The sequence below is a fragment of the Lissotriton helveticus genome, chromosome 11 (genome assembly GCF_964261635.1).
Source record: "Lissotriton helveticus chromosome 11, aLisHel1.1, whole genome shotgun sequence".
Lineage (NCBI taxonomy): Eukaryota > Metazoa > Chordata > Amphibia > Caudata > Salamandridae > Lissotriton > Lissotriton helveticus.
The window spans coordinates 122771696-122795651 of NC_136072.1; the positions used below are offsets into that span (position 1 = coordinate 122771696).

Here is a 23956-nt window from a genome sequence, read left to right on the forward strand (position 1 = left end):
GCAACTAGATGCCTCTATCAGAAGAACAGGTTGCTTAACTTCGTTAACCCTCTTTCTGGTAGAGATTCTACCTGCAGATTCCCCACTGACCTCCCATTTCTGTCGTTAGAATCCACCAATAAGATCCAACATTTAGGAATCTACACATTGGTTACATCAATTTACATTTGAGGCTCTGCATCTGGGGGGTTGGTACTCTTGAAAGCAACTGACATGAGCGTGCGGGAGTGGCTCCTAGTTAGACCTTGCGTGTCATTCTTGGAGTGGAATGGTATCTGTGTCATCTACTGCTGCACAGAGGTACTACGGAAAAGTTTCCAGAGCAAGTCTGACGCATGGGAAAATATTCAAAAGTTGAGGAATCTGCGGAAAGATAGACTCTACAAGAAAGAGTGTTACCATAGGTAATTAACTTGTTCTTTGATCTCCTTTTTCCAGTTCTTAGGAAAAAAAGTTAATGCTGATTTGAATAGAAATCCCAAATACCTCTTTTTATTAGCCAGGTTGAGAACATACCCCCAGATGCATCAACAACCCATTTTGTGATTCCTTAATAGCGAAAAATACCGATTCGCTATTAAGGAATAGCAAAATGGAATGCATCAAGAAATCACTAAAAAATAGCGATTTCTTAGAATTCTTTAATTGCGACTCGCAAATTGCGAGTCGCAATTAAGGAATACCTCCCCATTCATTCCTATGGGCCTAGAGGCCCATAGGGATGAATGGGAAGACAATCTAAATTTGCGAATCGCAATTAGCGAGTCGCAAATTGAGATAGCGATTTCAAGGGTGCAGGGGTGTCCACAGGACACCCTGTTGCACCCTTGAAATTGATCTGTGAACATATGTTGCGCACACACATGCCCTTAGGGCATGTGTGTACGCAACAAGTTTTTGCAAATTACCATGAAGTTGTACTTAATGGTAATTTGCATGCCCTATTGGCGAATTCGCTATTTTTAGAACTTTAATGCATTGCATTTAAGGAATCTCAATTTAGCGATTTCTAAAATTGCGATTTTTGCATTTGGGATGGTGCATCCCAAATGCAAAAATACCGGTCGCAAAGGGGCAGATTCTGAGAATCTGCCCATTTGCGAGCGGATTTTTGTTTGATGCATCTAGCTGATAGTTTATACTCAAAGAAGCACATATTAGGCACTAAAATTAAAAAATCACTACAGATTTGCTACCCAGCTAAAACAATGACTGGGCATTTGCACCCCAAGATAGCATCTTCAAGAATGTCCTCAGAGAGCAATAAGAAGTCTGCCTCTGTAATGTGTCTCAATTCAGAATGGATAACTGGGGAATTGCCTATGATGCTCCACACATTACTGCAGTTAACTTGTGAATTGTTCCTTTGAGGAAATATTTAAATTTTGAATGGCTCTTTCCTGTGTTGTCATAAGCTGCTAAGAGACTGCATTTAGAACGTTTTATTCAGTTATGGACACCATTCAAAAATGTACTTTTAACTGTGGTAAAAACGTGAGTCAATATGAAAATTGGCCAGAATCTAGAAATTAGGGTAAAGTTGAATTTGTGAACACTTTGCTGCTTCTTTCAGTTATGCTAACTATGTACTGTAACTACGTTCTTTACCATTGTGGGGTTTGTAACTACACATACTCTTCACATGGTACGTCAGTGATTACATTTAAACTTCTCCCCATCTCTTAAAGTAGTTTTAATGGATCCACCTGGGTAGACATTTTGTGATACTGTAGCATACATTTTCAAACTGCAAACAAAAAATCTATTTCACGACACGAACTATAATCATATGTGCTATACTATTCATGCATGTGTGTGTGTTTCTCTGTTGTATGGTGGTGTTGTATGTCATGTTTTGATTTTGAGTCTGTGGGACCTTTTGTCTTACTTCTGATGTGCACTTTTGAGACTATTGACTGGGAATAGTGGGGGTGTTTACACTGGCAGCTTACCCTAGTAAGGATTTGCTTCAAATAAAATGAACATCTGTAATATATCTAATTTACAATCACTTTCATGCAGGTAGTACGATTAATAAAAACGTGTCCAGAGAAGCCCATCACATTGGCTATTGGTGATGGTGCTAATGATGTAAGCATGATACAGGAAGCGCATGTTGGAATAGGTAAGTCTTTTCTTTGCAGCCTTTCAGCCTTGTACACCTTTCGGCCTTGTACACGTTGAGTGTTTTCAGTGATTCCCCTCATTTTTTGAATGGTAATTAAATATTGTATTAACTCTAGTAAATTGTTTCTTACATTGTGTTTGCAATCTATTGTTTTTTCCAATTCAAAAGATCTTTATTTGATTCACAGATTCATCAAAGCATCATTAAAATACTATAAAACATTTCTTAAAAACACACGCAATGCATTGATCCTCATATTAATTACAGTTAGCAACATCATAATTTTCTGGTGGTACACTACAGTTACACAATTGCGAATCTTCAATTCATATCTTGTGAACCGGGAGAGACCACTGATTAGTTTAAATTTGTTTTAAGACCTGTTCTTAAAAAACCCTGAAAACTTGCTTACTTACATTTGCGATATTTGCACTGCTCAGAACCTTTAGGCTCCCAGGGACCGCACGTGACACGTGCGTCTGCCATTTTGGGCTGCGGGCTAGTCTCCCTACATACCCCCCACCCCCCTGCCGAAGGTACTTACAAGCGGGCACGCCTCCTGAGGCTTCAGCCAGGAGAGACCACTGATTAGTTTAAATTTGTTTTAAGACCTGTTTTTAAAATAACCTGAAAAGTAGCTTACTTGCATTTGCGATATTTGCACTGCTCAGAACCTTTAGGCTCCCAGGGACCGCACGTGACACGTGCGGCTGCCATTTTGGGCTGCGGGCTAGTCTCCCTACATACCCCCCTCCCCCCTGCCGAAGGTACTTACAAGCGGGCACGCCTCCTGAGGCTTCAGCCAGGAGAGACCACCGATTAGTTTAAATTTGTTTTAAGACCTGTTTTTAAAATAACCTGAAAAGTAGCTTACTTGCATTTGCGATATTTGCACTGCTCAGAACCTTTAGGCTCCGCATATGATACAAGTGGCCGCCATTTTTGGAGTACTCAGGGCTGGGGCTAGTCTCAGAGCCTAAAAAGTTTAAACAAGACTGACACAGACAAGAATTGCTGTGCCAATCAACTCAAATTCAGGTCCCCACAGGCAGAAGTGATTTGCCCGGGATGAAGTTCTAAACTACATGAACTATTATTCCAATCAGTTGCTGGTAGTAACAATAAACCGCCAGGGAGAGTAAAGGAAAATCCTTCTTTCTGTAGTAGGGGATCTCTGTGTATAGTCATAATCTAGTGAATAGTCCCGCCCATGTTCGTGGACCCCGGAGCAATCAAAAATAATCTCTTAAGGTGTTGAAAAATGCAGAAGTGCACAGACACTTAAGAGAGAATTAAAGACAGATAATGCAGCCTATATCCACAGGCTACACTGTCCAGTACTTCAACTAGAAATTCCACCAAAAATCCACAAACAGCAAAGCCTGTCCTGATTTCCCTTGCTTTAACAGCAAAACCCCTCTGGAATGATAGAGAGGAAGACATGGACAGACAAGCCCCATAGGCTGCCATTATGTGGCTCAAAACAAGATACTGTTCCTTTAAGAGAACTTTCCAGAACTTCACAGTATCCCAGAATGCACTGCAGGTCCCTCTTACTTTCAGTTCTTTTTTCCGGCTCCTGCAAGCAGGACCCTGGAGCATTGAGCTCTCCCTTTTCAAGGGGTTATTGGTGATTATTTTTTCACTTTTTCAAAGTTATTTGAGTGCTTTTCTGAAGTACTTTGGTGGTTTTTCTTCATGTTTGTCTTTTGGTGCTCCAGGAAGAAGGCCAAGTCGGACCCACACGAGGTGTGTATCATCTGCCTTCCTTCATCTCATGTCCCAGAGGAGTGTGACATCTGCCAGGGTTTCTCTAGCAGGACCCTGAGGGATAGGATGAAGATCAGGCTTCAGGGCTTGGAGGCCAGAAGACTGAAGACGCAAGGTGGGTTTGGAGGGGCTTCCTCTGCCCATGCTGAGGCCTCTGGGGGGCACCCCAGGGGCAGGAAGACCAGCAAACTTCCCCATTCTCAGTCTGCGTCGATTGCATCGACCACGACGTCGAGAGGGATGACTGCAGTCTGTTCCCCGTCTCCCCAGGGCTCTGGGTCGAAGCAACGTAGACGCTCGGCGTCGAGGGAACTGAACAGACCGCCGTCGAAGTCTCCGGTGACGATTTTGTCGGCGTCGAGTACTCTACGTCGAGAGGCCCTGCGTCGGCGATCGCCGTCGAGGCGTCACCGCCGTTCGCCATCGGCGAAGAGGAGAAGGTCGTCATCGAGGGGATCCTTGACGTCGAAGAGAAGATCGCCGTCGAGGCGTAGGAGGTCGCCGTCGAGGCGTAGGAGGTCGCCGTCGAGGCGAAGGCATTCGCCGTCGGAGACGAAGCTCGACGTCGAGGGGCTGACGCTCGCCGTCTGGTCGACGTTCTTCGACGCAGAGAAGGCGTAGAAGGAGTTCTGGTCCAGGAGTAAATCTGACAGGCGTCAAGTGCCTTTGGGAGGCTCTCCAAAGTCCCTGCCTAGTAAGGAGGGCGGGTCAACGGGCTCGGTGTACTCTGTCGTGTATACCCCTGCTAGGCCGAAGACAGTGACGCCTCCTCCTCCTCCGTTACCGAGAGGACTTCCTCCGCGGGCTCCCACCCTGCCTCCGCTTCCGCCACTTCCGCCTCCTCCTCAATCTCGGCCTCAACCTCAGCCTCAACGTCAGTTGCCGGCTGACAAGCCTCCTCCGATTCCTCCGAGGACAGGTTCGTTGCCACGATTTCTGACTCCTCCTAATCGGACATCTCGGCCGAGGGCCCCATCCAAGCAAAGGTCACCCGTCCCGGTGGCACCGGCAGGGCGACCGAAGCCCAGGAGGTCGCGATCCCGCTCCGAACGGAGGGGGAGGTCGCGCAGTCGTCACAGATCCTCTACGAGGTCAAGACTGCGCCACAGGAGGCGCGGATCACGGTCCCGCACGGACTCTTCCAGAACCAGGTCATACTCCCCGACGTTGTCAGACTCCCCGGGGACGAGAGTGTCTCCTGTGGATGACATCAGCACGTTCCAGGATGTTCTCCTGAGGGGTGCAGCAAAATTGGGAATCAAGGTGACTGCTCCGACACCTACGACGTCCGTGATTTTTGAGACACTTCACAAGAAGCATTTGTCTCGCCCTCTACTACCGCTCGTGCCAGGATTGGTAGAGCCAGCGAGGAGCTGTTCCTCACGCCTGCAGTGACGAAAGCCGCTCCATCCCGTTTTCTTAAGAAGTACAGGGCCCCGAATTCCGACCCGGCCTTTCTGAGGATTGACCCTGTTCCAGACTCCGTTATAATGACGGCAGCCAGAAAACAACACTCTACCTCTCCATCATCTACAGTGCCTCCGGATAAGGAGAGCCGATGGATCGACTCAGCTGGTAGGAAGGCTTGTGGGACGGCATCTACGGCCATGAAGGCCTCTTGCGATGCGGCTTTGCTGGGGCGGTATGATCGTGCCCTGTGGGAATCCCTCCAGCAGTTCACGGAACTCCTGCCAAGAGATAAGAGGGAGGATTTCCTGGAGATCCAGAAGGAAGGGATGCTGGTTTCGAACCAGGTCATCAGCGCGGCCGCTGATGTCTCTCTTTTGGCGGCCCAAGGGTACTGTCATGGGAGCAACCAGCGACGCCATGCTTGGCTCAGGCTCACATCACTCAAGCCGGAGGCCCAGCAGCGAGTGGCCAATCTGCCCTTCTCGGGGGAAACCCTGTTCGGCAAGCATGCGGACGATGAGATGGCACGCATGAAAGCGGAGGCAGAGACTCTGACGGCTGTGGGCTTGGAGAAGCCCAAAGAAAAGAAAGCCTACCGCCCGTTCCAGAGACGGTTCGGGGCAGAGGGCGAGGACAGGCAGAGGGACAGCAGCAGCAACAACAGCAGCAGTTCCGGAGGCCTTTCCAGAAGCGCCAGAAGGGTAGAGGAGGTCAGCAGTCCTCTACAGCGAACAAGGGCGCGGCCGGGTCTCGACCCTGAGCAGTTACTTCCCCTACATCCGTTCCCCGCTCCGGTGGGGGGAAGCATTAAAATTTTTTTCTGGCAGAGTGGAGAAAAATTACTCGGGACAAGTGGGTGCTGAATATTGTTTGCAATAGATACAGTCTTCAGTTCACGAGCCCGCCTCCATCGGTCAGCTCGCAGTTTCAACTGCGCGAGCTCCAGGCGGAGGCAGATATCCTGTTAAGGAAAAGGACGATCGAAGATGTACCTCTGTCTCAAAGAGGAAGAGGTCTGTACTCCCGGTTCTTCCTGGTTCGCAAGAAGGACAAGAACGAGTTCAGGCCCATTCTGGATTTGCGACAAGCAAACAAGTGGATTCGCAGAGAGAAGTTTCACCTGCTGTCGTTGCATCAGATTTATCCTCAGCTGCAACAGGGAGACTGGCTGTGTGCTATAGACCTACAGGATGCGTACTTCCATGTGCCCATTGCACACAAACACAGGAAGTTCCTGCGATTCCAAGTCGGCGCCAATCATTATCAGTACACAGTACTGCCATTCGGGCTGAAGTCAGCGCCCAGAACATTCTCGAAGTGCATGGCAATGGTAGCTGCACACCTAAGGAAGAACAAGGTGTTTGTCTACCCGTACCTGGACGATTGGTTGATCAAGGCCTCCTCCTTCTCGGAAGCTCAAGCGCCCTTCAGGAAGACGTGCGTTCTCTTAAACAAGCTGGGGTTGCACATCAACATGTCCAAGTCTGTCCCGACTCCGGTCCAGTGCATACAGTACTTGGGAGCCTCCATCAATACGCTGTCGGCAAGCGTGTCTCCTTCGGAGGAGAGACGATTATCACTCCTTCGGAAGGCTCAGGCTCTTATGACCGCTCCATCTACAACAGTGAGGACGGTGTCTTCTCTACTGGGGTCGATGGCCTCTTGTATCTTCCTCACGCCACACGCACGGCTGCACATGAGACCATTGCAGGAGTGCTTGGAGGATCAGTGGGATCAGAGGAAAGGATCTTGGGACGACAAGATACGACTGTCTCTGCATGCTCTTCAGTCTCTGAAGTGGTGGTGTTCAGCAGAGAATCTCCTCAGAGGGATTCCCTTCCACAAGGACATTCCCACACAGACTATTGTGACGGATGCGTCGCTCCACGGCTGGGGGGCGCACTCCGGAGACTTACAGATTCAAGGGACGTGGTCCCCGGCGGAGTCCACGTACCACATCAATTTCCTGGAACTCAGAGCTGTTCACTTGGCACTGAAGGCCTTTCATCCGTCCTTCCGGACCAACTCTTTGCTTGTTCAGACGGACAATACGACCACGATGTATTACCTCAACAAGCAGGGGGGGGGGGGGGTCGAGATCGCGCACTGGCTTCTGGCCAGAGGACTGACGATAACGGCCACCCATCGACCAGGTGTGCAGAATGTTCAGGCAGACGCACTGAGCAGACTGATTCAGGAAACCACGAATGGGTCATAAACGACGAAGTACTAGGAGAAGTCTTCACAAGGTTGGGGACTCCAGACGTAGATCTGTTCGCCACCGCCGAAAACAGCAAATGCCGAGACTTCGCCTCCAGGTACTACCAGCCGGGGATGCTGGGGAATGCGTTATGGATCAACTGGTCGAACAGCTTTCTGTACGCATTTCCACCCATTCCCCTGATTCCGGCGGTGCTCATCAAACTGTCCCAGTCCAGGGCGCGGATGATCCTGATTGCCCCGGAATGGCCCAGACAGTGGTGGTTCACGGACCTGCTTCACCGGTCTTTCCTTCCTCACATACGGCTGCCGTGCAGGCCGGACCTTCTAGCGAAGTTCGGGGGGCAGATGTTGCACCCCAACCTCTCGTCTTTGAGTTTGGTGGCATGACTCCGGAGATAGTGCAATATGGCCATCTGAATCTACCAGAAGATTGCATGGACATACTGAAAGAGGCTAAGCGACCTTCCACTAGGACTTATTATGCTTACAAGTCAAAGAGGTTTTGCATCTGGTGCAAGTCCAAGAACTATGACCCGACGACATGTAAGGAAGATGTCATCCTTCCATATCTTCTACATCTGGCGCAGTCTGGCCTTAATGTCCATTCCATTAAGGTTCATCTGGCTGCATTGACTGCCTACAGGAAATGCCCTTCACAGACTTCCTTCTTTCAGATCCCTGTGATCAAGGATTTTTTGGAAGGCTTGAAGAAAGTGTTCCCTCCTGTCCGGCTTCCTTCGCCTTCATGGGAATTGAATGTGGTGCTGTCCAGATTGATGAAGGAGCCTTTTGAACCTATTCATAAGGCTTCGTTGCAGCGGTGCTTGTTCCTCGTGGCCATTACATCGGCCCGCAGGGTGAGTGAAATTCAGGCGTTTTGTTTCCAAGAACCTTATACTGTATTTCATGCTGCTAAGGTTGTTATGCGTACTCACCCTAAATTTCTTCCTAAAGTTATATCTGACTTTCATGTTAACCAGACCATAACTTTGCCTATGTTTTTTCAGAATCCTTCCTCTCCAGCGGAACGGTCCCTGCATTCCCTGGATGTCAGGAGGGTGTTGAAATTTTATCTGGATAAAACCAAGGATATTCGTAGGTCAGACCAATTGTTTATCAATTATGGATCAGTCAGGACGGGTCTTGCTACCTCTAAACAGTCCATCTCGAGGTGGATTGTGTCCTGTATACAATTGTGTTACCAAAAGGCTATTAAGACCTTAGGGGGTAAACCTAAGGCTCATTCCACCAGGGGCAAAGCTGCCACGACTGCTTTGTACAAAATGGGTCGCACTCCGACTCCACCCACCAGCAGGTGTGCCCCAGGAGCATCATGGTAGATGCAGTCTTTAGATAGCGTGTGCGCTATATATCGATGAAAAGTGTATTGTAGCAAGGTTGCAGCACCAACTCTGGACACCGGTGTTTCGGAATAGTTGTTCCTCGTCAGCAGAGTGTAGGTTATTCGGGGTTAGCTGTGCAGGCTGCCAAGTGTTCACAGGTTAATACCTCTCACGGCGCGGGTGCGGGATCCGAGCTCGTCAGCTCAAGCTCGAGGGAGCCTATTAAATGTACAAAATGGGTCGCACTCCGACTCCACCCACCAGCAGGTGTGCCCCAGGAGCATCATGGTAGATGCAGTCTTTAGATAGCGTGTGCGCTATATCGATGAAAAGTGTATTGTAGCAAGGTTGCAGCACCAACTCTGGACACCGGTGTTTCGGAATAGTTGTTCCTCGTCAGCAGAGTGTAGGTTATTCGGGGTTAGCTGTGCAGGCTGCCAAGTGTTCACAGGTTGATACCTCTCACGGCGCGGGTGCGGGATCCGAGCTCGTCAGCTCAAGCTCGAGGGAGCCTATTAAATGTACAAAATGGGTCGCACTCCGACTCCACCCACCAGCAGGTGTGCCCCAGGAGCATCATGGTAGATGCAGTCTTTAGATAGCGTGTGCGCTATATCGATGAAAAGTGTATTGTAGCAAGGTTGCAGCACCAACTCTGGACACCGGTGTTTCGGAATAGTTGTTCCTCGTCAGCAGAGTGTAGGTTATTCGGGGTTAGCTGTGCAGGCTGCCAAGTGTTCACAGGTTGATACCTCTCACGGCGCGGGTGCGGGATCCGAGCTCGTCAGCTCAAGCTCGAGGGAGCCTATTAAATGTACAAAATGGGTCGCACTCCGACTCCACCCACCAGCAGGTGTGCCCCAGGAGCATCATGGTAGATGCAGTCTTTAGATAGCGTGTGCGCTATATCGATGAAAAGTGTATTGTAGCAAGGTTGCAGCACCAACTCTGGACACCGGTGTTTCGGAATAGTTGTTCCTCGTCAGCAGAGTGTAGGTTATTCGGGGTTAGCTGTGCAGGCTGCCAAGTGTTCACAGGTTGATACCTCTCACGGCGCGGGTGCGGGATCCGAGCTCGTCAGCTCAAGCTCGAGGGAGCCTATTAAATGTACAAAATGGGTCGCACTCCGACTCCACCCACCAGCAGGTGTGCCCCAGGAGCATCATGGTAGATGCAGTCTTTAGATAGCGTGTGCGCTATATCGATGAAAAGTGTATTGTAGCAAGGTTGCAGCACCAACTCTGGACACCGGTGTTTCGGAATAGTTGTTCCTCGTCAGCAGAGTGTAGGTTATTCGGGGTTAGCTGTGCAGGCTGCCAAGTGTTCACAGGTTGATACCTCTCACGGCGCGGGTGCGGGATCCGAGCTCGTCAGCTCAAGCTCGAGGGAGCCTATTAAATGTACAAAATGGGTCGCACTCCGACTCCACCCACCAGCAGGTGTGCCCCAGGAGCATCATGGTAGATGCAGTCTTTAGATAGCGTGTGCGCTATATCGATGAAAAGTGTATTGTAGCAAGGTTGCAGCACCAACTCTGGACACCGGTGTTTCGGAATAGTTGTTCCTCGTCAGCAGAGTGTAGGTTATTCGGGGTTAGCTGTGCAGGCTGCCAAGTGTTCACAGGTTGATACCTGCTCCTGGGGCACACCTGCTGGTGGGTGGAGTCGGAGTGCGACCCATTTTGTACATTTATAGGCTCCCTCGAGCTTGAGCTGACGAGCTCGGATCCCGCACCCGCGCCGTGAGAGGTATCAACCTGTGAACACTTGGCAGCCTGCACAGCTAACCCCGAATAACCTACACTCTGCTGACGAGGAACAACTATTCCGAAACACCGGTGTCCAGAGTTGGTGCTGCAACCTTGCTACAACACACTTTTCATCGATATAGCGCACACGCTATCTAAAGACTGCATCTACCATGATGCTCCTGGGGCACACCTGCTGGTGGGTGGAGTCGGAGTGCGACCCATTTTGTACATTTATAGGCTCCCTCGAGCTTGAGCTGACGAGCTCGGATCCCGCACCCGCGCCGTGAGAGGTATCAACCTGTGAACACTTGGCAGCCTGCACAGCTAACCCCGAATAACCTACACTCTGCTGACGAGGAACAACTATTCCGAAACACCGGTGTCCAGAGTTGGTGCTGCAACCTTGCTACAACACACTTTTCATCGATATAGCGCACACGCTATCTAAAGACTGCATCTACCATGATGCTCCTGGGGCACACCTGCTGGTGGGTGGAGTCGGAGTGCGACCCATTTTGTACATTTATAGGCTCCCTCGAGCTTGAGCTGACGAGCTCGGATCCCGCACCCGCGCCGTGAGAGGTATCAACCTGTGAACACTTGGCAGCCTGCACAGCTAACCCCGAATAACCTACACTCTGCTGACGAGGAACAACTATTCCGAAACACCGGTGTCCAGAGTTGGTGCTGCAACCTTGCTACAACACACTTTTCATCGATATAGCGCACACGCTATCTAAAGACTGCATCTACCATGATGCTCCTGGGGCACACCTGCTGGTGGGTGGAGTCGGAGTGCGACCCATTTTGTACATTTATAGGCTCCCTCGAGCTTGAGCTGACGAGCTCGGATCCCGCACCCGCGCCGTGAGAGGTATCAACCTGTGAACACTTGGCAGCCTGCACAGCTAACCCCGAATAACCTACACTCTGCTGACAAGGAACAACTATTCCGAAACACCGGTGTCCAGAGTTGGTGCTGCAACCTTGCTACAACACACTTTTCATCGATATAGCGCACACGCTATCTAAAGACTGCATCTACCATGATGCTCCTGGGGCACACCTGCTGGTGGGTGGAGTCTTAGTGCGACCCATTTTGTACATTTATAGGCTCCCTCGAGCTTGAGCTGACGAGCTCGGATCCCGCACCCGCGCCGTGAGAGGTATCAACCTGTGAACACTTGGCAGCCTGCACAGCTAACCCCGAATAACCTACACTCTGCTGACGAGGAACAACTATTCCGAAACACCGGTGTCCAGAGTTGGTGCTGCAACCTTGCTACAACACACTTTTCATCGATATAGCGCACACGCTATCTAAAGACTGCATCTACCATGATGCTCCTGGGGCACACCTGCTGGTGGGTGGAGTCGGAGTGCGACCCATTTTGTACATTTATAGGCTCCCTCGAGCTTGAGCTGACGAGCTCGGATCCCGCACCCGCGCCGTGAGAGGTATCAACCTGTGAACACTTGGCAGCCTGCACAGCTAACCCCGAATAACCTACACTCTGCTGACGAGGAACAACTATTCCGAAACACCGGTGTCCAGAGTTGGTGCTGCAACCTTGCTACAACACACTTTTCATCGATATAGCGCACACGCTATCTAAAGACTGCATCTACCATGATGCTCCTGGGGCACACCTGCTGGTGGGTGGAGTCGGAGTGCGACCCATTTTGTACATTTATAGGCTCCCTCGAGCTTGAGCTGACGAGCTCGGATCCCGCACCCGCGCCGTGAGAGGTATCAACCTGTGAACACTTGGCAGCCTGCACAGCTAACCCCGAATAACCTACACTCTGCTGACGAGGAACAACTATTCCGAAACACCGGTGTCCAGAGTTGGTGCTGCAACCTTGCTACAACACACTTTTCATCGATATAGCGCACACGCTATCTAAAGACTGCATCTACCATGATGCTCCTGGGGCACACCTGCTGGTGGGTGGAGTCGGAGTGCGACCCATTTTGTACATTTATAGGCTCCCTCGAGCTTGAGCTGACGAGCTCGGATCCCGCACCCGCGCCGTGAGAGGTATCAACCTGTGAACACTTGGCAGCCTGCACAGCTAACCCCGAATAACCTACACTCTGCTGACGAGGAACAACTATTCCGAAACACCGGTGTCCAGAGTTGGTGCTGCAACCTTGCTACAACACACTTTTCATCGATATAGCGCACACGCTATCTAAAGACTGCATCTACCATGATGCTCCTGGGGCACACCTGCTGGTGGGTGGAGTCGGAGTGCGACCCATTTTGTACATTTATAGGCTCGCTTGAGCTGACGAGCTCGGATCCCGCACCGTGAGAGGTATCAACCTGTGAACACTTGGCAGCCTGCACAGCTAACCCCGAATAACCTACACTCTGCTGACGAGGAACAACTATTCCGAAACACCGGTGTCCAGAGTTGGTGCTGCAACCTTGCTACAACACACTTTTCATCGATATAGCGCACACGCTATCTAAAGACTGCATCTACCATGATGCTCCTGGGGCACACCTGCTGGTGGGTGGAGTCGGAGTGCGACCCATTTTGTACATTTTATAGGCTCCCTCGAGCTTGAGCTGACGAGCTCGGATCCCGCACCCGCGCCGTGAGAGGTATCAACCTGTGAACACTTGGCAGCCTGCACAGCTAACCCCGAATAACCTACACTCTGCTGACGAGGAACAACTATTCCGAAACACCGGTGTCCAGAGTTGGTGCTGCAACCTTGCTACAACACACTTTTCATCGATATAGCGCACACGCTATCTAAAGACTGCATCTACCATGATGCTCCTGGGGCACACCTGCTGGTGGGTGGAGTCGGAGTGCGACCCATTTTGTACATTTATAGGCTCCCTCGAGCTTGAGCTGACGAGCTCGGATCCCGCACCCGCGCCGTGAGAGGTATCAACCTGTGAACACTTGGCAGCCTGCACAGCTAACCCCGAATAACCTACACTCTGCTGACGAGGAACAACTATTCCGAAACACCGGTGTCCAGAGTTGGTGCTGCAACCTTGCTACAACACACTTTTCATCGATATAGCGCACACGCTATCTAAAGACTGCATCTACCATGATGCTCCTGGGGCACACCTGCTGGTGGGTGGAGTCGGAGTGCGACCCATTTTGTACATTTATAGGCTCCCTCGAGCTTGAGCTGACGAGCTCGGATCCCGCACCCGCGCCGTGAGAGGTATCAACCTGTGAACACTTGGCAGCCTGCACAGCTAACCCCGAATAACCTACACTCTGCTGACGAGGAACAACTATTCCGAAACACCGGTGTCCAGAGTTGGTGCTGCAACCTTGCTACAACACACTTTTCATCGATATAGCGCACACGCTATCTAAAGACTGCATCTACCATGATGCTCCTGGGGCACACCTGCTGGTGGGTGGAGTCGGAGTGCGACCCATTTTGTACTGCCACGACTGCTTTGCTCCGTAATGTTCCAATTGCAGAAATCTGCAAGGCGGCCACTTGGAAGTCGGTCCATACCTTTGCTAAGCATTACTGTCTGGACACTGATGCCAGGGCAGATGCTCAGGTTGGGCAGGCTTCGCTGCGAAATCTGTTCGCACAGTGGTGGTGTTATTTCTCTGTTCACCGCCGCTTTGGTGTGGGGATGGGCTTGCCATTCTATTCACTAGATTATGACTATACACAGAGATCCCCTACTACAGAAGGGGTAGTTTCTGTCCTGTAACTCCAGTTCCGTAGTAGGGGTATCTCTGTTATAGTCGTAAGCGCCCGCCCTCCTCCCCGGTGGTGAGGGATATTCATGTAAGGAATGCTACAGGTCTGGCGTGTTACGCCTTCAAAAAGAACTGAAAGTAAGTGGGACCTGCAGTGCATTCTGGGATACTGTGAAGTTCTGGAAAGTTCTCTTAAAGGCACAGTATCCTGTTTTGAGCCACATAATTGCAGCCTATGGGGCTTGTCTGTCCATGTCTTCCTCTCTATCATTCCAGAGGGGTTTTGCTGTTTGTGGATTTTTGGTGGAATTTCTAGTTGAAGTACTGGACAGTGTAGCCTGTGGATATAGGCTGCATTATCTGTCTTTAATTCTCTCTTAAGTGTCTGTGCACTTCTGCATTATTCAACACCTTAAGATATCATTTTTGATTGCTCTGGGGTCCACGCACATGGGCGGGACTATTCACTAGATTATCACTATAACAGAGATACCCCTACTACAGAACTGGAGTTACAGGACAGAAACTACCCCATAGTCTAGAAGTGTGATCTTCTTAACGCTAGGTCTTTAGTCAAACACAGCACTAAATGCGCCTCCCTTGTCGAGGATGAGAAGGTAAATATTGCATTTATCACGGAAGCTTGGACTGATGATGCGTCCGACCCTGACATAGTTAAAGCCACTCCTCCGAATTATCTCTGCCATACGTTGAATAGGTCACAGAGGAAAGGAGGGGGTTTAGCGGTCATATATCATAAACCAATCACTGCTATCTTTAACCCACTAGCTAGTGAGGAATGTGAAGCGCTGGATTTCTGCTTTCAGCTCTCACATCACGATACTTTTAGAGGCAACCTCGTCTGTAGGCCTCCGGGCCTGAGAAGGCAGTTTCTAGATCAAGCAGGCTGCATTATGGAAAATGGGATAAGTGCCAACTCCTACACAGTGCTCGGAGATTTCAACTTCCATCTGGAGCTGCTTTCAGATATAGATACCATCAATCTTCTAGACCGATGAGTGATGGAAGTTTAGAGCAACTAGTGATGGGTGACACTTACCTGGCAGGCCACACTTTAAACCGCATTTTCTCTAATTTCCCACAACTGAGGTTCACTGGCATTCTTCCCTTGGTCTGGACAGACCACAAGTCTGTACTATTCGAGCTCACGGTCACTGACCACATCGCACCCAAACCACAGACAAAATATGTAGAGAAAAGAGCTTGGAATAAAGTAGAAGCTAAGGATTTAGAGGAAGTACTATCCTCCACCTGTACCGCGCCACCCAGAGATCTGGACGAAGCTACCAGGTCCTACTCAAACTGGTTAGAGGCAGCAGGAAATAAGCTTGCGGCCAAAAAAACTCCTTCGCTTTAATAGACAGCAGCATTCATCTCCATGGTACTTTCAGGAGCTTAAAATCAAAAATTACGCTGCAAGCACCTGGAAAGAAAGTGGAGGAAGGAATACAAAGATAAGGAAAAAAGGAATACAAGTAGAGTATTGCCCAGTATAAACAGTTGCTTCACAAAACCAAATTAGACTACTTCACCAACAAAATCAACTCCGCAAAAAATTCGCCAAAAGAGCTATTTAAAACTGTTACTACCCTGACCCATCCAATCGTACCCACTATCCCAGCTAGCCAAAAACTGTGCAATAAAGTAGCAAAGTTCTTCTTTGCTAAAGTTAAAGCTATTTTTTTTTAACTTTCTCAGACTTCAATATCATGAATACTATCTGTCCGATGATTAGTTCCAAGATAGACGAAAACAGGATCTCTGTACTGGATAGTCTTGCCCCTTTATCAGTTTGACACTCTTGATCTCCTCTTGAAAGTGAAATCTGTCTCTCTGTATGATTCCTGCCCAGTATCAATAGTCAAATTGGCAGCGGAGCCAGTCTCACGCACCCTGGCCACTATCATAAACTCTATGTACTCAGAGGGCTACTTTCCCAGAGAGTGGAAACAGGCATCCATTCTGCCTCTGTTAAAAAAACCTTGTTTGGATGCCAAAGACCCCAACAACTTCAGATCCATATCTAGGTTACTGCTCCCGGCGAAATTTATAGAGAGAAACATGAACACGCAACTCAATGTGTTTTTATAAGAATCACAGGCGCCAAACCCAACTCAGTACGGTTTTAGGGAGGGGCACAGCACGGAGACAGCGTTACTCAAATCCACGGAAGAGATTAAGGCCATTCTGGATTAGTGAGGAAAAGCTGCATTGATTATGTTGGATCTCTTTGCAGCCTTTGATATGGTCCATCATGCTTTGCTGATGGGCCGATTGCACAAGATTGGAGTCCAGGGCACCACATGGAAACTCTTCAACTCCTTCTTATCCAACGGAACCCAAACTGTTGCCCTAGGCGAATACAAAGCGAATCCATTCCCACTACCCTGTGGCATGCCGCAAGGGTCTTCAACGAGTCCAATACTTTTTAATTTTTGTGTCCTCATTGGCGCCACTAATTGAATCTTTTGGTTTCGATCTGACTTCCTACACGGACGACACCCAAATAGTGGTGTCAATATGGCCTGAGGAGATGCTGGGAAGTGCCTCACGGCTCCAGGATTGTATAAACGCCGTAGGGGTCTGGATGGCACGAAATTGCCTAAAACTCAACTCCGGTTCAACGGAGGTTGTATTATTTGGCAATAACCCTCATTTCTGGACCTCTGACTGTTGGCCGGACACTTCAGGGCCCCTTCCCAATCCAAGTAGAAAAGTGAAAAACTTGGGAGAGTGGATTGATAACAACCTTAACTTTAGGGACCAGGTCTACACAGTGGCGTCACAGATTTCCTATATCTTGAGATCCTGCAGGAAAATAATGCCTCTGCTCCCCAAAGACTCCCAAAAATCAGTCATCACAGCGCTAACCATGTCCAGATTGGACTACTGTAACAGCTTATATCTTAACATCCAGGAAGGACAGCTGAACAAATTGCAGATCCTGCAGAATGCAGCAGCCAAACTTCTCACGGGCATACCTAAATATGCCTCCATCTCGGCTGAGATAAAAACGCACCCAATTTAAGCCCTTATGTTTGGTCTGCAAAGCCCTTCACGGAACTGGACCAGACTACCTTCAACAGAGAATACGCTGGTATGCACCAAAAAGATCGCTGAGGTCATCGGATGCAAAAATGGTGAAGGTGCCACGTGTGAAAAAAGCCAGTTGGGGGCAGACGTTTTGTAGCCAATGCTGCCAAGGCATGGAACAACCTCCCAATACATCTCAGAACTAATGGCCTTCGGGAAAGCATTAAAACATGGCTTTTTATAAAATAATATCGGTGCTGCTTCTTCCACTCATAGTTTCCAGCAGGACTTCAGATAGCGGCAGGACACCTTCGGGTAGCAGTAATGCTCTATAAACGTCAGTAACAATCTTATTTGTATTTGTATTTTGATTTGTAGAGCGCCTTATCACCCCGGGGTCTCTAAGCGCTTAGCAGACGAGTGGACACTGGTATAGAAGGAAACAGGCTAGATATTACCCCATGCCTCTTGGAAGAGCACGGTTTTTAGCTTTTTCCTAAAAGGCACGAGCTTTGTTTCTTTGCGCAAATTCTCAGGCAGTTGGTTCCAAGCTTTGGGAATTGTGTAGGAGAACGTCCGTCCTCCAAAGGAGGACAGTTTGATCCTAGGGCAGATCAATAGTGCAGCCTCTGCTGAGCGTAGGTTCCTGCTGGGGGCATATGGGACAAGGCGTTTTTTAATATATTTCGGGGCTTGCCCGTATAAGGCTTTCTGCGTAATACATAAGCCTTTGAACTTGGCTCGTTGATTCACTGGCAGCCAGTGCAGCTCACGGAGAAGGGGGGTGGCAGGGGTCCTTCTTGGTTTATTATAGATGAGTCTAGCCGCGTCATTCATGACAATCTGAAGTCTTTTAGTGAGTTTTTTCGGAATGCCGAAATACATGACGTTTCCATAGTCCAGTCGTGCCAGAATTAATGCTGACACTGCTCTCCTGAGAGTGTCCGCCTTTAGAATGGGAGAAAGTTTGCGCAGTTGTCTCAGGAGGCCTACACAAGTGCCCACCACCGCCGAGACCTGGGCTAACATAGTGAGATTGGTGTCAATAACTATGCCAAGGCTTTTTACTACTGCTGCTGGTACTGGGGGGTTGCCTAATTCTGTGGGCCATAAGAGGTCACTCCAAGGGCTGGATGAGCTAGTGATTGCAAGTACCTCCGTCTTATCAGGGTTGATCTTTAAAAAATTTGCCGTCATCCTGTTGATGGTAAATTTTAGAATATTCTTCAATTTTTGATCTGCCGTTGGGGAGTTGCCTATCTGAATGATGATCTGGGTGTCGTCAGCGTAATTGTATATACTGCAGTCCATCTGATTCAGGGATGAAATGAGGGGCTGCAGATATGCATTGAACATCAAAGGAGATAGGGCTGAGCCCTGTGGGACTCCGCATGTAATCCTTGCTGCCTCTGATACTAGGTCATCCAGTTGTACTTTCTAAACCCGTCCACCAAGGAACGAGGTCAGCCAGGCGTGGGCCGTGCCCTGGATACCAAACTCCCCCAACCGCGACAGAAGAAGGTCATGGTTGACTGTATCAAATGCCGCGGAGAGGTCGAGTAGCACCAAGGCACAGGGATCTTTTATATCTGCTTTAAGTCGCAGATCGTCTAGCACGGAGAGCATGAGTAATTCCGTGCTATTGTGGGCTCTAAAACCGGCCTGGTTGTGTTCCAACAGTGAGTTGCTCTCCAGGTGGTGAGAGAGGCTGGACAACACATGCTGTTCGAGTATTTTTGCTAAAAAAGGAAGTTGAGAGATAGGCCTGTAATTTTTTAGAATCTTGGTGTCAGCTCCAGCCTTTTTTAAAAGAGGAATTAGTCGCGCCTCCTTAAGAATGGAAGGAACTAGTCCGGAGGTAAGGGAACTATTCAGAAGCAATAATATGTCGTCCTCCAGTCCTGGCCACGCTAGTTTAAATATCCACGGGGGGCATGGGTCCGCCGGAGAGCCAGATTTAGTTCCCCATTTACAATTTTTTGTAAAAAAATTCCAGAAAGTTCAAATTTACAGAGACTTCTTTAAAAAATACTTGATCAATAAAATGCAAAAAAAATTCTTTAATGATATCGATAAATACATTCTAGTTAAAACTGCCATTAATTCTACTAAAGGGTTGAGCTGAGCTCGTCATGACCACGCCCGTTTCTTAGAACGCTCAGCACAGCGGGGGAAGAATTAGCCCCGCGTGTGAGGGCCGCGCGTGTCATGACGAGCTCAGCTCGTCATGACCACACGGCCACGACGAGCTCAGCTCGTCATGACCACACTGCCACTGTGCCTCATGAGCATAGAAGGGGTTATCTGCGAACTTGAAGGGAAAGAAAATTGCTCAGCTGTGGGGTGACGGCGTGGTGGAGGTGGAGATTTAAGCCTCAGCAGTTAGGCGTTAATGACTCTCACTGACACATATTCTGCTTGTTCATTTTGTTACTTTTGTGTTAAACTTGTTTTTCTTCACTGACGAAGAGCCAACTTATAGTATAATAGTATTTGATTAAGCTGTAAGACTCTTGGGACAATGTTCTTCACTTTTAAGTGTACTCTGGTTAATAGTGGGTACGATAGCGTTGCTAGGTGCATGCCTGGCATTCATTGATTGCAGACTTCATGTATATTTTCATTTATTTTCACTGGTAATGTAACCAAATCTAGGTCCTCTTATTTCTATACTCATTGTCCACAGATGTGGGAGTAGGTAAACGTGCACATCTCGTGTTATCAAGTTTGTAAATTCTTTTGAAATACAAATACATTTGGGCTGTGTAATGCACATGATGCATCTCTTTTCTATTTAGTGCTGGAATCTTGTTTGCCTACTATTTAACCTTGAAATAAAGGTCAGTATTTTTGCTTTTATAGATTGTGAATGTCTTGATTTAATGTAATGCCTCTTTGTTTTTGCATTTGCAGGAATCATGGGAAAAGAAGGAAGACAAGCTGTGAGAAACAGCGACTATGCAATAGCGAGGTTTAAATTCCTCTCCAAGTTGCTTTTGGTGCACGGACACTTTTATTATATTAGAATAGCAACCCTTGTACAGTACTTTTTTTATAAGGTAAGTGTGCATGTCAGTTTAGGTGAATGTTTAGAGGGACACATCATTTTTATCATTTTTATATCTTCATTGTCTTGCATATTCTCTCTCGTTATCTTCGTCATCACTGGACACTTACTCTAAACAAAGCCAAATTTAGCCTCCTGAAGCTCACACCTATCTTAACAGTTGTCCGAAAATGCTTATTAAAAAAAGGTCTTAACTAAGTTCGCAAAGTACAAAAGATTTTTAGTTTAATGACTGGAAAGGGTTAGTGTGTTCCAGAGTTTTTTGTTGGGCGGAGGGGGTGGTGGTGGAGGGGGCAGTCCCTGTATATGTATTAACACCAAATGTTGCCGTACCCCCAGATTTTGAATGTTTTTTTATAGCTAATGACTGCACAAGGATTGTAATCACTAAGCATAGAAACTGGTGTGTTCTTTGCAATATTTTGAGATAGTAGAAGTGCAGATGGAGCCTTGTTTGCGTGCCTGCCAATGTATGTTCCAGAATGAAAGAAGCATAGTATATTTACTTTTCGATAAGACTTGAGTGAATTACTAATAGATGCATGTTTAAACTTTTGTTATTTGTTAATCAATATAATTGGGTGATGCTAACAAAAAGAACTTTGTTGACGCATTTAGGATTATGCAGTTAAAATTCATCCAAGATGGAATTTCTGAGAAAGTGAATTTTGTGATTTGTAGGTCCTATTTAGGGCAAACAGTCAATTTGAACTCTTCCTGGGTGTCTGCATAGTTTTGCAGTTGTATGCAGAGGGCACATGGGGGTGCCGAAGGGCCACATATCAATATGTCGGATCAATAGAGATGAGCAATAAACAGAGTTTGCTCCACAACATCAAATGATTCATGAGATGAGTCCTTGATCCTGACCCAGACATACTCCATCGTCATAGTTGTTCGGTAAAGACCTTCATTATTTTTCAGCACAATCAAACATACTCCTCACTTCTCCCAATCTATGTGGGTGAGAGCATCAAATGAGGTTGAGGCTTCCAGCAGTGTAAACCGAGCTACATTCCATTTACTCATGTTTCCCTAAAATGGATGACCTAATATGCAAGAGTGTTGTTGTCCCTCCATTTTTAGAGGAAACCGTACTGTAGATTTTGTGGTATTCCAAATAGGCGTGAAACTGGACTGTTCCTTTCTCCCTTACTTTCAGCAAAGAAATAGATGTTAAGTCTATGGTGATAGTTTTTGAAGTTATCTTGTATAGTTTTGCAAAAAACAAATGGATTTTGGTAGCGGGTCGCCTCCGTGTTCTCTAGTGCAAAAGCTTTCCTTCCACAGCCTTTACCTACTTACATAATCTCCTTTGTGTTTTCTGACAAATCGTTTCAATCTTATGATGGAAGTATGTCTGTAGCTCTTTGCACAAGGTGCTACTGCAGAGCAAGCTGAAGCAGTTCCTCATGATCTTATGATTAGGAAAGTGGTTTGTATAGGTCCTACAGACCTAGGATTAAGATGATCTGGGTTGTCTGTGGGCACTGTATTAACTTAATTAGTTATAAGTTGAAACAATTAAAGGAAGGGATATATATTTATCGACCTTTATTCCATTCTCTTCACTAAGGCCCCATAAAAAAACTTCCTTAGCCTCTGTCCTTATTGCCTCTAATGACAGAGTAACACTGGAAGGAAGGCTGTTACAGGAGGTTGAGATGCTTTACCTAGCCATCATTTTGTTTGTGTGTGTGTGGCAGTCTTATGTTTGCATATTTCAGCAAAGAAACCACATAGTGTTCTGCCCATTTTCATTCTAACCAGAACTAAAAATCGAGAATGAGCTTGCTCTAATAGCTTGCACTTCTGATAGGTTAGTGGTATATGCTGGGTCCTGGTTCAAGATACATGAATCAAAAGTCAACCAGAATGTTTTGTATTTCCTTGTACCTGTCGATCCTCAAAAAAATGAAATTAATTTAGCCTGTTTCATGACTATAACTATAACTGCAAGAGTGGGAACTTTGCTTTTCAAAGATCGCTAAGCTGCACATGACTGATTACAGTAGTTAAATATGCTTCCAAGGATTATCAGATTTAATAATTATCTGCCACATCAAAGGCTCTAACATTCTAACCTGAACTGATCCCACCTTTAGGCAGAATATTAATAAAGCTGCTTCCTGAATTCTAGATTGCTTATACAATAAAAATTCTGTCCTGACTTCAATCGCCTGTGAGCCAAAACAAAATTCTCAAGGCTTGACACGGCATTGTATCTAGAAAGTAAGCTAGATTGCCCAAGAGGCCAGATGTAGGAAGGCAAATACCGGTCGGTAACGACCGATTTCGGCCGTTACCGACCGGTATTTGGAGTTTGGGATATAGGGGCATGTTAAAATACAGATTCGGTAATTTTACCGAATCGGTAAAATACCAAATCGGTATAATTACCGAATCTGTATTTTGACATGTAGGTAGCACTGTAATCAGTGCTACAGGAGTTTAAGAATTCTTAATTTACCACCAACTAGAAGTTGGTGGTAAATTATGAAAACCCATTAAAAAGCATTTCTTTTGTTTTTGAAACAGTGCCATGTTGCAGACATACATGCCCTAAGGGCATGTATGTCTGCAACATGTGCACCCATGCACAATTGAGGGGTGCAACAGGGTGTCAAAGTGACACCCTGCCACCCTTCAATGTTTCCCCCAATTACCGAATCGGTATTTACCAATACCGATTCGGTAATTGACATTCATTTCTATGTGCCTCCAGGCCCATAGGAATGAATGGCAATTACCGAATCGGTAAATACTGATTCGGTAATTACCGAATCATACCGATTCGGTAATTAAATCGGTAAAATTACCTACATCCCGATTTACCTACATCCCAATACCGAATCGGTATGATTCGGTATTTAAGAATCGGTAATCTGGGATTACCTACATTTGGCCCAAAGTGCCATAAGTTAACGTGGGCCTCAATTTGCTGACCAAATCTACAGAATTGGGTCTAGCGAAGGGGCGGTCAGGTTCCTGCTCGGGCACAGAAAAAATGTATCTAATGCTACAGATTTTAGTTTTAGTGCAGCACTAAAACTTCTGGTGCATAATTCTTCCTACATCTTCCTCACCTGTTGAAAACCCCAGGGTGCCAGACTGGATCTTTCCATAACTTTCCAGTGCTCGTAGGGGGCACTGACTCCATCTCAGCACCAGAAGCAACAACATAGTGATGTCACTGGAGCAATATAGCACCCACCCTGGCTCACCAAAATCAGATCCCTTGGCGATTTTCCTCCATATTTTCACAGTGTTCTTAAAATTTTCTAAAATCACAATGTTATCTTCTAGGGATGTCACCCCTAAGAAATCTAGGTTTAATCCCTTTCGCACCCTTATTGGACAGATGCCCATTTCAGACCCTTACGAAGTCTTTTTATGGTTCCTGGGGTCAAAGCATGATTCAAGGTTACGGGACAAGTGTGGCCTCCTGCACCTCAAGGACATAAAAGCATGAAGCCTTATACACCTGAAGGCCATAAAAGAGCAGAAGC

The 23956-nt window shown here is 47.4% G+C and overlaps 1 protein-coding gene across 1 annotated transcript in view; it reads left to right on the forward strand.

Moving 5' to 3' along the window:
* The window catches only part of ATP11B (ATPase phospholipid transporting 11B (putative)), a 602728-nt gene that overhangs the window by 351699 nt on the left and 227073 nt on the right, over window positions 1-23956 (forward strand). Inside the window, exons 21-22 of the mRNA XM_078665453.1 lie at window positions 2023-2125; window positions 20294-20439. Coding sequence (XP_078521579.1) covers window positions 2023-2125; window positions 20294-20439 — 249 coding nt within the window. The remainder of the gene's footprint in view (window positions 1-2022; window positions 2126-20293; window positions 20440-23956) is intronic.